The sequence below is a fragment of the Gymnodraco acuticeps genome, unplaced genomic scaffold, assembly GCF_902827175.1.
Source record: "Gymnodraco acuticeps unplaced genomic scaffold, fGymAcu1.1, whole genome shotgun sequence".
NCBI lineage: Eukaryota > Metazoa > Chordata > Actinopteri > Perciformes > Bathydraconidae > Gymnodraco > Gymnodraco acuticeps.
The window spans coordinates 2,508,547-2,525,675 of NW_022989890.1; the positions used below are offsets into that span (position 1 = coordinate 2,508,547).

A 17,129-nucleotide genomic window follows, 5' to 3' on the forward strand; every position below is an offset into this window, starting at 1 on the left:
CAGTTCCCTGTATGCCAACTAAGTGCTCTAGTCTTTGCAATAAGATATCATGGTCGATAGTATCAAATGCAGCACTGAGATCGAGCAAAACAAGAATAGAGACAAGTCCCTTGTCAGAGGCTATTAGAATGTCATTTGTGACTTTAACCAGAGCTGTCTCTGTGCTATGATGTGTTCTAAAGCCAGACTGAACATCTTCAAATAAATCATTGTTTTTTAAGTAATCACACAGCTGTTTTGCGACTGCTTTCTCAAGAATTTTTGAGAGGAACGGAAGATTGGAAATAGGTCTATAATTGGCTAAAACCTCTGGATCGAGGTTGTGCTTTTTAAGAAGCGGTTTTATCACTGCTACTTTGAATGATTGTGGAACATAGCCTGATAATAAAGACATATTCATAATATTTAATAAAGAAGTGCTAATTAATGGAAAAACTTCCTTCAACAGCTTAGTTGGAATTGGGTCTAACATACACGTTGATGGTTTAGAAGAGAGAATCATTGAATTTAATTGTTCAAGGTTTATGGCTGAAAAGCATTCTAGTTTACTATCTAGTGTAATATTAGAACTCACGCTTCCGGAGCCGTTGATAACACTATACTGGTCAAAGGCAAGAGGTCATTAATTTTGTTTCTAAGAGTAACAATTTTATCGTTAAAAAAGCACATAAAATCATTACTACTGAGTGCTATGGGAATAGAAGGCTACAGCCTGGCTACAGTGCTGAAAAGAAATCTTGCATTATGCTTATTCTCATCTATTAATGAAGAGTAGTAGGCTGCTCTCGCTTTACGCAGTGCTTTCTTATATTCATTGAGAGTAATATGCCAAATTAAACGAGATTCTTCAAGTTTAGTGGAACGCCATATCCTTTCAAGTTGTCTCGACTTTTGCTTTATTTTGCGGGTTTCGGCATTATGTCATGGAGCTAATCTATGTTGTTTTATTTTCTTCTTTTTCAAAGGAGCAACAGAGTCTAATTTTATTCGCAGCGCATCTGTAGCACTATCAACAACATGAACAATTTGGGGTGGTGTACATTTTGTATAAGTTTCCTCCCCTACATGCAGACATGCTATCGAGTTAAGTATTGGTGGAATCTCTTCCTTAAATTTGGCTATAGCACTAACAGATAGGTTTCTGCTGCAGGAGCTTTTGACTAATGCTTTGTAGTCTCGTAACAGTACTTCAAAAGTTACTAAGAAATGGTCGGATAAAGCAGGATTATGCGGTTCGACTAATAGTTGCTCAATTTCAATACCATAAGTCAGAACAAGGTCGAGAGTGTGATTATAGCAGTGGGTTGGTTTATTTACACTCTGACAAAAACCAACAGAATCTAATATAGAGTTAAATGCAACAGTAAGGCTATTTTTATCATCGTCAACATGAATATTAAAGTCACCTACGATAATTACTTTATCTGTTTTAAGAACCAAAGTTGATAAAAACTCAGAGAATTCAGATAAGAATTCTGAATAAGGACCTGGTGCACGGTACACTGTAACAAATACGATTGGCTGCAAAGTTTTCCAGGTCGGATGCGTAAGACTAAAAACGAGACTTTCAAAGGAGGTATAATTTAATTTTGGTTTAGTATTGATAAGTAAACTTGAGTCAAAGATTGCTGCAACTCCACCTCCTCGGCCCGTGCCTCGGGCAATATGAGTATTGATATGGCTGGGTGGAGTGGCCTCATTTATGCTGACATATTCTTCATGTCTCAACCAAGTTTCAGTGAGACAGCATATATCAATATTATAATCTGATATTAAATCATTTACCAATATTGCTTTAGATGCTAGAGATCTTATGTTTAAGAGACCACATTTAATCTTCCTGTTTTGTTGCACTGTAGTAGTTGTTACATTTACTTTTATTAGGTTATTATGTATGACACCTCTATTAGGTTTTACCTTAACTTGTCCTTGGGCAGACACACACACCGTTAATATTGGGTATTTTATTGGGTTCGGGATTCCTATGGATGACTGCCTAGGAGAGAGCGCAGAGAGGCGTGTAAGACTGCGACTCCGCCTCCTGGTCTCAACTCCAGTTTGTCATGGATTAAGTCCACAAAGCCCTGAAATGTTTGCCGAAATGAGATTTGCACCTTCCAAAGTAGGATGAATGCCTAAAAAAAAAGTACTTTTCATACAATATCCGTTCCTGATTGACTGGAATTTGTTGTCAATAATTTATAATGTATATCAAAGGTAGAGCTGAGTAATACAGCCTTGTAAATTAAAATGGAGAAGTAGTGCTCTGTCGGTAGAAAGACTCCACAAACTGAACAGAATAACACCACCACAGCATGCAGATGGGGAGGCTAAAATACAAGATGAATTATTCTTGTTGATATAAAATCATGAACATGTGTCGGTGCATGGAGTTGCTTGTGTTTTGTGAGCGGATGTCTGTGCATGAGAGCGATTCATAAGCTTTCAAAACACATCAGAGCTTCTCTCTCCATTCGAAAGAAAAAGAGGATTAAAAGAATAGACTTATACAGATGTTTTGGCAACTATTTATTCAACAATTTTCATTTCATACATGAGAACGAACCTCTAAATTAAATATAATAAATCCCACAGACAATGGGGAAAAAACACCTTCATTACGGTGCTAAATATCAAATCAAGCCCTCAGTACAGCTTGATAAGAAACCCATTAGTTCGCCAAGGTACATGTGTCTAACTCGAATCCTGATCTCTACTGTGGATATTTTGTATTTTGTGAGTGATAGTGCGTTACAACTTGTTTCATCTAAGTACTGATATACAGAAAGATGCGTGTTGCTACAAGGAAACATTATGAAATAGAGCAAAAGCATTGAACTGCTTACATAGCATAAGCTAAATTCAGGTAACATTGCGTATCAACACAACTTCTATCATTCTTGAAAACTCGTGATTATTTGCAGCATATTTCTAAATGTCAGTATTTCAAGTCAGTGATCATATAAAACAATGTCTCTTAAGTCTAATATCCCAATGATAGCAAGATGACAATTACTGAAGAATCACTGAATAGTTTTATTAACATTGCGATAATCTTAAACTCAACAAATACATGGTGTCGGCATTCAGGGACGAGCAGAGTGATCAGTGCTCACAAGTCCCCATTTTAAGACAGAAAACAAACAACTCAAAAATAATCTCTCTAAATGAAATATTTTCCTGAGATGCAAAAAAAAAGAAAAAGAGATATAATAAAATCAAATCTTGACACGTGATTGTGTCACATGTTTTGTCATCTTTGTGATGATATGGAGATTAAGCTGATTGGTTTTAGTGTCAACAGTGCAGAGGGACAAAGAAGTGCGCTGAAGCCAAACTGCGTCAGAGCAGGAGCGATAGCGCTGGACCGAAACATGCCATGCTATCAACACTTCTGTGGAGACCAAGACCATCAAAACCATTATTTAAAACAAGATTTCAACCAGTACAGTATTTCAGACAGATTATGACTCAAAGTGGCCATTCCTTTCTTATACATCCCTTTTAGGTGAGGGATCCAAAGTGGTTATTTTACTTGATATGGGCCTCTAATTTCCCGAAACTGGAGACAATTGCTTGCGCTAACTTAGACGAGAATTCACGTGTGTGTCTGCCCCAACTGACTGCAGCACTTTGTGACCAGAGAGGCTCTTCTGGGGCAGTGCAGTGTGTGTAAAGGATGTAGCAGGATGAATACATCATGCAGTATCAGTAGGTGGAGTTTGGACAAGCTTCAATAATAACCAATCACATCAGCTCGTCTCATCCCTCATTAAAAGAAGCAGACAGGCAGGAGGAGGGCAGAATAACAAATTGGAGGTGCAAGGCACAATAAAACAGCTCCCGAAATATGCAGCCAAGGATGTTCTGATGTTCCTTTTCAATGTAAAATGTAAGTTTCAGGATACACTGAAACCCTCTGATATAATGTTATTTGAATTATAACTGAACTTAGTCCCCATCGACAGTAACTTGTAGCTTAATATATTGCTAGCATTACTGTTAACAGTGTTGCCCTACACAGGTGGAACACACACATATGACTACAATTCAGCCTACATGAGAGATATTTTCATGATTGTGTACAGGTCTTTTTTTGTGCAACCACTCACGTGAAAATTGTTCACGAAACTGTGTGCAATTTCATGCCGAAATGACTGCCAGTATTGCACTTCCTGATCTGCATTAACAAGTCATCTCAGCTGCACCACTCCCACCTTCAGACAAACAAAGTGGCTTCGTTTGGAGCTGGGAAATTTAACCAAACAGAAGCCAGTCTATAATTAGTGCTCCATAGTGCTACTTCAGTGCCTGAAGAACATTGCACCGCGATTAGCGCTATAACTGTATGCCGCCAGGATGAAATTAGAGGCCCATCATTTGCCGGACATTAACCAAACGCATATACAGTATGTTGGAAAGCAAGGAGGCAAAAAGTTTAAAGCTTAGTTTCAACCGACAACAAAAAAATGTATTGGACTAATGACCAACCAAAAGATGTAACACAGCTAGTTTAAAATAGTGCATGATGGTATGTGCCAGGCTGCTAGAATAACAAATTAAAAAAAGATTCAGGTTCTGTCTAACTATCATGAAAAGTGATTTGAAACTAATCAGCGCATTACTTTCACCTCAAAACAAATATTTACATGTGGTTTTCAGAAAGGAAAAAACAGACACATTTCACCAATTACTAAGAAATATCCATCAAATGAGTCAGAGTGCATAATTCAGTAAATGGCACCTGTTTCAGTTCTAAACACCAACTCGTCACGTCAGACCCGGTTATTTGTGAGTGTTCATTTCATATAAAACAGCCTGTTCATCTGACTTCAGAATCAACAAATCCATTCAACCACTCTCTTATTTCTAAGATGGATGAAACAACAGAACATTTGATTGACACCGTCATTGATTTAAGACACAATGAAAAGAACAAGAGATAAAAAAGTAAAAAAAAGACATAACACTATTGTGATAAATGTACCTATACACACATGTGATACAGAAGGTTTTTAAGAACGCTTTAGTGCAGAAGGATAATGTGGTGAGGCTGAAGTCAAACCTGTAAATAGTTCAATATTGATTCAAGTGCACTGAAATGATTCAATGTGGCAACTGTGGCTAAGATTTTGCATTTTTAAATAACAAATCATTAAAATCAAATCATTAAAATGTAATATGCAACCTAAATTCTACATCAGTGGTGACATGTTTAATGATTCCCAACTTGTGATTCACTCCAGCAGCTCGAGTCCTACACATAGAGAAAGACCTTACTTGCTGACCTTATTTGCATAATGTTGTAAATTGGCCATCGAATTGGAGACAGCTGGGCCCAGTATTTTATTGCCCTTGGTAATAATTTGCTCCCTTTTAGTAGATGAGTGCCTTGCGTTTAAGTTTCAGTTCCAGAGGCCACAGTGTTTATCCGTCTTTCATGGGAAACTAAATCAGCCAAATGTGTTCAATCTGATGAAAGACGACTGGCAGGGATATATGAAAAGAAACAGAAGTTGTCTCCAAGGATATGTTTCGTTTGTGTGGGAAACTTTTTCAGCCTCCAGCTTGAAGGTAACGTTTCTTTGAAAGCGTTTCAACTCTAATTTGAACTTTAGGGATTTGGAGACGGCAGTTGGGCCATTTCTTCATTTCTGTTCAGCTTTGACATTTTTGCTAACCACATTTTTTACAACATCAAATCCTTTCGAATTTTAGCACCACAATCACAAGAAGCCACGACTCTCCAAAATGAAGTTACAAACATACTTTCATTGCGGTTCTCTCTCAAATAACTTCAGTTTAAATAAATTAAATATGATAAAAGAACCAAACAAAAACATGCTAATGTGTATAACCAAAGTTTAGTTTTCACACATTATATACATGCCTTGTGCCAAAACAAAATACATTTGTTTAAAATTGTTCCAATAAGTATTATGCACTGATAAAAATGAAAAGAAAAGTAAATAGATAGGGTGGCTAATATACAAATTTGAAGGAATCCAGAATTTAACAGCAATTTTCACAATCAACCACATTTTAGCGTTCACAATACACAGCAGGGAGCTTAGAACCATTTAAAACAAAAATATTAAAAACATTTCCTTTTTTTATATAAAAACATGATTTACCTTACAGTTTCAAAAAAATGCACTGATTCATCTTTCTCCAGAATTGAATCAAAGACAGCCTCAGCATCTCTCCACTGCCCATTTGAACAGAAGAAACATTCCCAAGGCAATCCAGTTGTTAGCAAGGGAACACAGTTTCTCATTCAGACATTTTGTGCTTCTCTATTTATCTTCAGTTTTTAGTTTTTGGAAAGGAGCCCCCTGCAGATCTATGACCCAGCACTCACACACTATTTTCTTTTTTTCTCCTCTTTTTTTGCTTGAAGACCCCATGAAATGGAAATCGAAGCGCAGGTCATGGAGAGTGACTCCAACAACATGGAAACAAGAAGAGCAGTTATGCAGTATAATGGGGAGAGTTTCTGCCATGTTGGTGATATATACAGTTGAACTAAATAGTTCAATTGAGATACAAATACAGAAAATATGGTTTAAGTCAAACTGAGGTTATCACTATTTGTATAAAATAATATCGAGGCTTATTTTTGAGCCAACACAGGAATGTGTGTAGAAAACCTTGTTGAAAGCTGTCTGTACCTCAAGCTTAAAAGAGGTAACCATGATAAATACATTATTAACAGGGGGGAAGAAAACTGATGTAACACTACAAAACGCATTTCCTCCTAACTTATTTTATTAACTTCTCATGGTTCATCTTACATTTCACGGGGTCCTTAAGTATTAAAATGAATAAATGGTGACATAAACACAAACCAAATCATTCAAAGTGAAAAGCTAAACTCATTTCAATACAATTTATACAGCTTTTAGAGAGAGGAGATGTATTCCTTCTGTACACCTGAACCCTTTATATGAATCACAAACTACTGTAAGCTGTCAAGAGGACCTTGAAGGTGTTGGTGTGCCGCTAAACTGCAGCCTGGACAGTGCAGGAATATACAGAGAAAAGTACATAGGGACAGCAGATTTAGCAAATGGTTTTATACACTTGATTGAGTTTAATTAATGGAATGCTTCATGTAGCATTTGTGTTTATTCTCTGCTCTCAACAATACAACACTACCCTTATAACCCCTACCCTAATAATGAAAATGATATGATACACTTATCTGACAAAGCTTGCTACAGTGTTACACAAAACCTTCTTCTTATCTTACAAGGGTCAACTGTTTAATTACAAGTCTATTTAGAGGGGGATGGGGTCGGGGGAGGTGGATCTAAACGTACCATATTCAGTGTGATAGACATGTATAAGGCGTAAACAGCAAAGATCTTTAGTAAAATAAAAAAAGACACAATGCATAATCAAAGAAGCTGTGAGCTAAGCAATGAAATGACGGTCCAGTTAACCCATCTACAAAGCATTTACATTGCTACTGACAGACGATACATGAAGGCATTGACAGAAGTTCAATGGCGTCTGTATTTTTAGGCACCGTGTTGATGTGACATATGATCATGTGTTTGTGGACGTGTGTGTGAACAAAGGGGATATAGTGTGTGTTTGTGTGTCTGCTTAGAGGGGAAACAGCAGAGAAGATGAAGAAGGGCTCATGTAAGAAAGCAGTCATGGTAGATATACAGACTTCCAGGCATTCACGCCAAAGGTGAGGAACAATATGAGAACGGGATAATTTCGGCAGCGACTGCAAGCTGCCTGTGAAAACCGGCTGCCAAAGAAAAGAAGAAAGCAATAAAGAAATAAAGGACACGATGTAAATGATAGACAAAAGGCAATGATAGGAAAACACTTAGGGAACTTCTCTTGTCTGTGGACTGCCTGCGGGTTTCTTGTTGATACGGCGGCGGCAGTTGTCAGACGTGGAGAAGAAGAGAGAGAAAAAGAGATACAGAGATTGAAAGAGGGCTTAAGGGAAAGAGGCAGCAGCTCCCCCTGCAGTCTAAATGAAGTATTCTTTCTTTTCTTCTGCGTGAGCATGGTTGCCCTCGGCGTTGATGATGGCTGTGTCGGCGTCGGGCGCATCGTCCGCTCCTTTGGCCTCGTTCGTCAAGTAAGTTCCTGAGAAAACGAAAAACAAACCTACATCAAGGAAAAACAAATACTGAGCAGCCCGGCATGGTGTCTGCTGCCCGGGGCGAAAAAACACATATGAAGACAACATCAATAATATCAGCAAACGGCTATATAATTCATCCAAGAAATATGAGAGGCTAGGGTATAGGAAATGCAAATACAGCTGAGCTTTTGAGAGTACAACCTTGCATTCTTTATTATTTATGAATGATGGAAGTTAAGGCTGAAAGTCGGACATATAAATTATATAAAACACGACTCAACTTAGTAGCATCAGCGTTGGAAACTGACCATTACTTTTTAACCCAGCATTTTTTGCTGTTGCTACTTCCTTTCTGGCAGAGTTACTACATGTATTACCCAGACATTAAATATATTGTTTTATTCAATTGTAATTAAAGAAAGACATCACTTTGCATGTGAGTTGTTTAATACATGTTTGTACAGTTTTTATGAAAATGGAAAACTATTTTATGCAATTAAGATTTTAGTTTTTAACCTACAGAATAATATGAGTAGTATAAAAACAGATGGGACATTTGGAGCCTTAGTACAGTCACATATTTACAATTCATTTGTTGGAGTTATAAGAAGCACGATTTGCCATAATTTCGAAAGAGATAATGATATCCTATGACATTGTAAGTCTTACTGAACTAGGTGTTAAATGTGTTAAGGTCAGAGTTATGACTGAGTGCACATTTTGACAACAATCACGAGCAAGGGTTAACAGTTATACATTTTTATAGCCCTATTACTCTCCCAAATATAACATGACTGTTTCACGTTTAATGGATGATAAACCAGTGAGTTATTTGTATGCACAAGGGACACCACACTATGTGCGCATCAAAAACATGTCCTTTAATGCATCCTGTGTGTAGGACTTAAGCCTCCATTATTTTTCCTCCATTGGTATGTTGCTTGTAACTTGGGATTTGGGGAGGGACTCTGATGTCTAATGGGACAAGTAGGACATGCTTCTGTTGCTCCATGAGCCTTGAGAGTTCTGGTCCACTGTGGTTTTACCTTTATGCCTGGCCAGGTATCTTCCCAGAACAATGATTAGACACAGGGTGACGAAGACGACTACAGCCACCACTCCTCCGATCAAGGCATGGTCCGTGCCGTGCTGCCCAATGGCGTTGGGATCTGAGGAGGGACAGAGAGAGAAACAAAGAGAGCAGATGAAGGCGCTGTTGTTGATGTGAGGGACTCAGGGCAGGGGGAAAGCAAAATACAGACAATTCAGACAGAGGAGGAAAAAATATGATTATTTCCAGCTCGTTCCTGCTCTAATGAGCTGCTGTCATTCCTCTCTGCTTTCACATCATGCAGTCATAGCAGAGCTTGTGAGAATAATAACACGGAGAGAGAGAGGAGGAGGGACGGACACCACATTGACACAAAGGGCGACTATAGGCAGACACACATTCGCCCTGCAAAATGAAGAAAAAAAGAGAAACTCTGAAAAAAAGAAGTGAATAATTCAGGATCACCCACACTGTGCTGCAGGAGTCCCCATGCAAACCAGGGCGGCGGTGGAAGAATAGTACACAGTAAATAAATCATCACGCGGAAATAAAAAGGAAAGATCAATCTTTCTCTGTGTCCCGTCGAGGAAGGGTTGTTGTTTGGAAATGGATTGGGTGTTAGGCAGTCGCTACAGGTCCCCAGCTGTTGGAAAAGCAGTGGAATTATAGCAGAGTCATGAGAGAGTGAAGACGAGCCTGTTCACGCCTCATGCAAAAACCCATCAAAGGTTTCCTCTTGATTTAAAAAGAAAAATGCTTATTTCCTTCTTTCAACCTCAACTCCCTTTTCCACAAAGTCTGGCTAGCAGGTTATTTGAGTTAAGAGTGAGGACGTGACGCTGACGCTGTCCACTGTAGGCGAACGAAAAAAGTTTGACAGTGACAGCGGTGGGGGAGATGGGTAATGGAATAGCCTGTATTATTCATATCAGTCCATGACACCTGAGAAATTAGCACTCATCTCATTATCCTCCTCCGAGTGCCAGGGCATGCCGAAAACCCACCCTGTCACCCTGTGTGTGTATGTGGGCTCATGATAGCTGAAATATGTCAATGTCAGGACACGGTAAGCAGTAATAGAAGGGTGGGTTAATACACACAGCACACGTCCTACACTGAGACGCTTTCTCTTCAGTATTCGCCTTTACTTTCTGTGTCCGCCCATGTGGCCAAATTGAACAGCTGGCCTGCTCTCGCTCCATAACTCTCCATGGTCTGAGTGACCAGGCCGTCATACTTCACTGGCTCCCAGTGGACAAACACACACCCTTAGCAACACACACGCTCGTACACAGCGGTGTGCGCGGCATGGTTTCACTGTGCTGCAGTTCTGCTTGGTCAGTGGAGCAGAGCGTAGAGGAATGTTCCCCTGGCACGGCCCAGCAGGGCGAGGACTCAGGCGTTTAGTTACACACATGGTTGTGTCTCCTCACCCCATCTGTCAGGACAGTGAGTGTTTCTTAACCGTCACACACACTCTCTGTCCTCCTGCTGCGCTTCAATACGGCTGTTGCAACACGGTGCGGGCACAAACAAGCCATGACAGCTATATGTCTGCCTATAGAGAACTACAAGCAGTATGCGGGGGGTCATGTCCAAGAGAAATTCTGAAATGCTGCTACTACTCACTGCTTTAAAGGTCTTCTTTCACGCAAAATGCACTTTTTGATGTATTTTATACACAAATATGTGTCCCCGGTGTGTCAGGGAACTCACAAAGTGTCAGAAAATACAACCCTCTCTCTTTGCCTCCGTACCCACATCTCTTAAAACGGGGGTACAGAATCAGCGTTTCTTTAAGAGGGCTGAAATAGAGGGATATGAGGGATGTCTAAAATGCATGATCTGTTTGGTATTGTGAGCAAAACACATCATAGATATGTTTTTTTATATATTTTATATATCTGAGACCCATAATATATGCCTAAAAATAGAAAGATAGGAGTTCTTTAAAGCCCCTGTCACACTGTCCCGAAATTGACACCCGATGGACACACGAATATGGAATTGTGAATTTCGCAGGAAGATGGCCCCGAACCACACACGAAGGCAACATTTACATTACATTTAAGACATACAACTGCAACGAAAGTAACATAAACAATTATGTTAAAGTACTATGATACTGTACTGATATCTTCAGACTTTGTTCTTTACTTTATCCGTCTTTATATGTAGAAGATATTAAGTTTTCTCCGTCATGTTGTTTCCATAGCAACAACAACTTTCTGTCAACTCGCCTTCAAAATAATATATTATATCCTTTTTAGTTTCACAGAACACAAATTGGGTTGTTTACATGATTTTGTTGTGCAATAAAACAACCCGATGGACACACGATAAAGGAAATGTTCAAATTCAGCTCTGATCGTAACAACATCGGGCCATTCGTGAGGGCATCTTAAGCAGAGGCGGCGCCAGGGGGGAGCTAGGGGGTGCTGAAGCACCCCCCAGGATTGCCAAAGCACCCCCTAAGCACCCCCAAGAAATATGTGTTTTTTTTCTTTTTTTTGAAAATTATTATTATTATTTTTATTAAATTAGAAAAATTATTGATTACATCAATGCAAATGTGAAACAAACAAATATTTGACCAAAAACATAAAGCCAACACAGGTGATACGATTAGGCCAATCGCCAGCACCCATTCGATTTTTGACCTACCCATAGGCTAAATTACTTTGTGACACTCCTGTTAGCTAGAGCGCTAAATTATTTGCTAACAGCAAAGTGAAACATTTATCGTTTTTTAGTCCTTAAACGTCCACGTGTGGACACTCAATCAAAACCACATGAAAGTGAGAGGGATTCTGCACATAATAGGCCTTGTGAGTACAAGTAGCTTACTTCTGGGTGTAGAGGAAACTTCTGTGTAGCTATGCAGTGGGAGTCACCGACTCAGGAAGGAGACACGGTAGGAGCAGTAGCTTTGATGTCAAACACATGATGGTTTATTTGGAGTTACGGCCGGAGGATTCACATCACAAGTCCAAGAGTCAGAGGTTCTGACTTCACGGTAGAGTTGCCACGTCAATTCTGGAGAGCCTCTCTCTTGCCAGCCCATTTAACTGGTTTCGCAGAGAGTCATCAACATGTTTGAGAAGATAGCCTAAACAGTGTGGAAACACTGAGCTACTTGCGTCGGACACTTATGACCTCGAAGATTTCACCTTGGAGTCCACAAATACAGAGAAGGAAGTGTCCCAGTGTACCCACAACACAGACCATCTGTGACCCAGTATTGACCAGTCACAGAATGGGAACAATAACATTATTGGCTAAGCAGCCTGTGTCCTTAAAGGAGGTAAACAGACATCAAGGTTTGTCCTGTATGTCACATCTTGGCGTCTATGACAATTATTTCCATAACACTGGGTCTCTGTGTTTCATTCAAGCTCTGCTTGTAAAAATAGCACTTTACCCCTGATTACACCTATATGCCGTGAGCTGATTATCGAGCCTTCATTGTAACAGTCGCGGGTGCACTGTGTGTGCGTGTGGGGAGTGTTGCAGTAGAAAATTCAACTGTAGCTCTGGTGCATTAATGCGAAACCCTTAATGTTTGAGCACCCTCTATGAAACGTCAAGCTACCCCACAGCACCCCCTAGAGAAAATCTCTGGCGCCGCCATTGATCTTAAGCCTTCGTGTGACCGCCGGTGGAGTTTCTCAGGCTCCGGCAGCAACTTCGTGAGCGGTGGCAAAATCTTTGGCATCCCAAAAAATTGCCAAAGGACCTTGCGAAGGTTCATTTTCGTGTTGAATTCGTGTGTCAATTTTGCCCTTCGTAAGGCCATCGTGAGGGCATCTTGTTATCATCGGTGCCATCGGGCATTCGCCCCGATCAGAGTGAGGGTGAATGCACCGATGATAACACGAAGATGACACGACTTGACAAGATGCCCTCACGAGTGCCTTACGAAGTTGCCGCTCACGAAGTTGCTGCCGGAGCCTGAGAAACTCCACCGGCGGTCATACGATGGCTTAAGATGCCCTCACGAATGGCCCGATGTTGCTACGATCACAGCCGAATTTGAACATTTCCTTTATCGTGTGTCCATCGGGTGTCAATTTCGGGACAGTGTGACAGGGGCTTAAAGCAGGGTATATGCAGGAATCCTGAAGTCAAATTGAATACCTTTTAAGACCTTTTTTAAGACCCTTTCCATACATTTTAAGAACTCATCGCAACTTCGAGTTCTAACCGGTTACATTGGCGACACACTTTACCTCACATTTACTATATTGATTGTAAGATAGCACAACTAAACAGAGTGTAGACAGACTACTGAAGCCTCCTCTCCACATGAACTTCAACCTCTCTGTGAAGGTCAGGTTTAATGCAGTATGCTGCTTTGTTGCTTCTGTACTCTGTGCTCTTTCATTCCAGTAGAACTCCTCAGAAACCATTAGAAACCAGAATTTGACCAATAAACAAAACAATTGACAAAACTTTGAACTATGAAATATATTAAACTTTGGTGAGCTTCAGCGGGGTAATGCCATATAGGAGCTCCCTCACAAATACCCAGGGGTTGAATTGGGCTGGGGCTGTCCGGGGCTAAGCCCGGCACATAGGACGATGCTCTGACGTCATCACCCTCACACATTTGTCATATGTTTACAAAAAACGATATATATGTTAAGACTTTTCTCGTTCTTAATATAGACTATATTTATATGTGTTGACCTTACTTTAAAATAGCAGATCTCTGTGACCGGATATAGTTTGGCTTAGACCCCGGCCCCACGAGGACGCATACAGTAAAACGTATACGCAAACGCAAAAAAGTCTTCCGTTCACACGCATTCGATTCATTAACGTGTCCGTTCACACTAGACCGCTGGAAATGCTGGAAACGCTGTAGTACATATGCCAGGCCTGTAAGTGGCGCTGCTGCCGCCACAAAATACACCAAAAGCAGCGAAGAAGACTCCGGAGCATGGTTGTCATGGTTGCCCTTCTGTGAGGGGGTTTCCCGACATGTTGTTTCAGTAAATTAAAGGGTGTTTCATGTTGTCGTTGCTGTGGACCTTCTTAATACCTTGGAAAATGCCGTTTAATACTTTTTAATAGCCTTAATTTTCGCTAAATTGATTTATCAACTTTTAATACTTTTTAAGACCCCGCGGACACCCTGTAAAGGAATACTCGGCCAGAAATTGGTCTATGGAGAAGAATCGAAAGGATGCTGTGAAATAGGTTGCTAGATTGTATACATTTACAGTTTCTTCACAAATAACAATATTTTTCTAGTGCCTCCTTAAAGCTCAGAAAATAATCATGTTTAGTGATTTACTGGGAAAGTGACAATTGTTTGCCACACACTGAGCATATGGATCAATGGCTGGGAAGCAGATTATGCTGCAGTATCGTTTGAAGGGTTTCAATAGATGTTTTAAGCTTGGTTCTTCCTCCCATGAATGCATCACTATCTTGTAGTTACTTTAAACCCAGGGTGACTACAGCACTCGTCTGCGAAAGAAACAAGCTACACAATTTAAAGTGGAACTGTAATGATTTTTCAGTTTGTTTACAGGTCTTGGGGAGTACTATGTGTGAAAAAAGGAAGACGAATGCAAGGAAGGGAAAATAAATGATGGTTACTCTGGATGTGCTGTATCAGTTTTGAACTTATATCTAAAAATTGTCCATATAAAGTCCGACAATGTTGCAGATGGAAAATGTATTCATTGGTCTTTGACAGGGGGACCATGAAGCTGAGGGGGTCTTTAGGGTTACAAAAGGGTGCCAAAAAACTATTGCTTGAAAAATAATTAGAATTTTTTTTTTTTTTTTTAAATATGACAACAACTTCATTACAGTAACATGAATCCGACATATTAGCAGTAAAGATACATTGGCCTATTTGTAGAAATGTTTTTATCTACACAACATTAGTAATCGACAAATTGTTGCCCACTAATCCTCATGTTATAATGTGATCAAGCTAACATGCTAAATTCTTCTCCATAATGGTCATGCTATGGCAACACATCATTTGAATAGCTTAGTTTTGCAGTATTAGTATTTTATATTTCATAAAAGGGTTTTGTTTATACATGGCACTTCAAGCATTAATATGCAACTCAATTATATTTATATGTAGAGGGGGACCTGCTCTTTCAACTAAGGGTTTCTTGGCCTGAAAAACATTTAAGACCCCTGGATTAAAGGATCTTTCAAGCCAACTTGGAGTGCATATTTGACAAAGAAGGATATATTTGCCGTGGTCTATTCCATTAACTTGATACTTATGAGGCAACAGAAGCAGGTGGCCTGAATTCATCACAACTGTTAAGGTATAATTACTTCTAATCCTTTATTCTGTTCTAGCCCTCTCACTCATGGAAGGAGAAAAGTACAGCATGATGTACGAAGACACACTGAGAGAGGATATGAAAAGTCAAGATGAGGGAAAGGCTGCATTTTGAGTCGGAGCAAGGGGAAGAGGACAAGGGGAAGAGAGATTTAGAGCGGAGGGTTATACATTTTCATGGCTCCAGAACACATTATGTTTTAATAAGTGCACATGCATTATTTTCTTACGATTAAATATGAGAGGGTGGCAGAGCAAACTCCTCTTTAATATTTACAACCCTCCTTGTCGCTTGGCCCTGCGAGTTGGGCTTGTTTAATATATATTACATTAAATATTAATATATTAAAGGGGTTCATGGCTTCTCTGAGTCACTGCTTGGTCGAACTTTACCAGTGTTGCTCCTAAACTCTGTGACTAACTCCTGCTCTGATCTGTTTAACTGAAACTGGCAACATATGGTACTGTGAGAGAATATGTGATAGTGAAACTGTGTGGGTTTTCAATAGGATGTGTGAAGGCAGCGAATGGGAAACATGGAGTCACATTATCATGGCATACTGCACTTCAAAATGAAAGCATGTGGGAAGGCTGCAGTACATTTTAGGACAAAGTCCCAGAAAGGTTTTTTGTCTGTGAACAAAATGTGACAAAACTAAACAATGGTAAGTCTGAGATTGGATCCAGAAAGGTTGGATAGAGATTTGGAAATGAAGTGCAAAGGAACATTATTTGCTCAAATACTCCATCAAGGGCTCAGCTCGAGAGAAATGATGAGTCTACAAGAAAAAACCTCCCGACCTCCTCCTTCAATCAGGTCATCACTCTTGTTTTATAACAGCCGGATATGACCTTGCTTTCAACAAAATTATAAATTAAGTGGTGAATTTCTTTACCCTGCATAAATGATATGAAAGGAACATCTATTAAATATCCAAGAATGTAAGCTGAGCAGTCTGAGTACTAATGGGTTTAGTTTGGTTGATTTAATTAGATGTAGATGATACCAAAAAATAGCACATTTTGTCAGAGTATCTCAAGCTGTTGTAAGCATACATGAGTAAAGTTGTCTAAATATGTCATTTTCTCACAAGCTTTTTCATTGCAAACAGACATTTCACAGAACGGTTGCTATGATGTTTTAGGTTCAGCAAAGTATACACTACTAACACTGTAAACTGGTGTGGGCAATATATATTCACTATCCTTGTATACACTTGCTTAAAAATAGGTCTCCTGCTGCTCTTAAAATTCAACAGAAAACAACGACGCTACAGCTTTTTATGTGAGCAGCCAATAGTGCACCACTTAGCCAAAGAAGGCTTGTTAGAAGGGCAACTCACTGCATGCCTGCGTGTCCTATCATTCTTCAAAGACCATATTCTCTGTGTATATCTGCAGAGCTTCACAGGAGATGTTTGCCCTTCTGTAAAGTATTGTTCCAGCCTCTCTAGGGCCTGACACTCTACCATCCTCTGAGCTGCCTTTCATCTTTTAAATTAACAATCTCAACTAATCAGAGTCCTTGATCATATTAGCATGCAATTCAAATGGTCTTTGCATACTGTAGCTTAACATACATCCCATTCTCTCGTGCTTTTTAAATGTGTTCATATTACAATTCTTTGTCCTCTATCTTTTTACTT

The 17,129-nt window shown here is 39.6% G+C and overlaps 1 protein-coding gene across 3 annotated transcripts in view; it reads right to left on the reverse strand.

Moving 5' to 3' along the window:
• Positions 1-2,516: 2,516 nt before the first annotated feature.
• Positions 2,517-17,129, reverse strand: part of cadm2a (cell adhesion molecule 2a) — a 209,173-nt gene continuing 194,560 nt past the window's right edge. For all 3 annotated transcript variants that reach the window (XM_034200811.1, XM_034200812.1, XM_034200810.1), the window contains 2 exons: positions 9,160-9,282; positions 2,517-8,115 (listed from right to left, as the gene is read on the reverse strand). In XM_034200811.1, the coding sequence (XP_034056702.1) occupies positions 7,997-8,115; positions 9,160-9,282 (242 nt within the window). In that variant the 3' untranslated portion in view covers positions 2,517-7,996. The remainder of the gene's footprint in view (positions 8,116-9,159; positions 9,283-17,129) is intronic.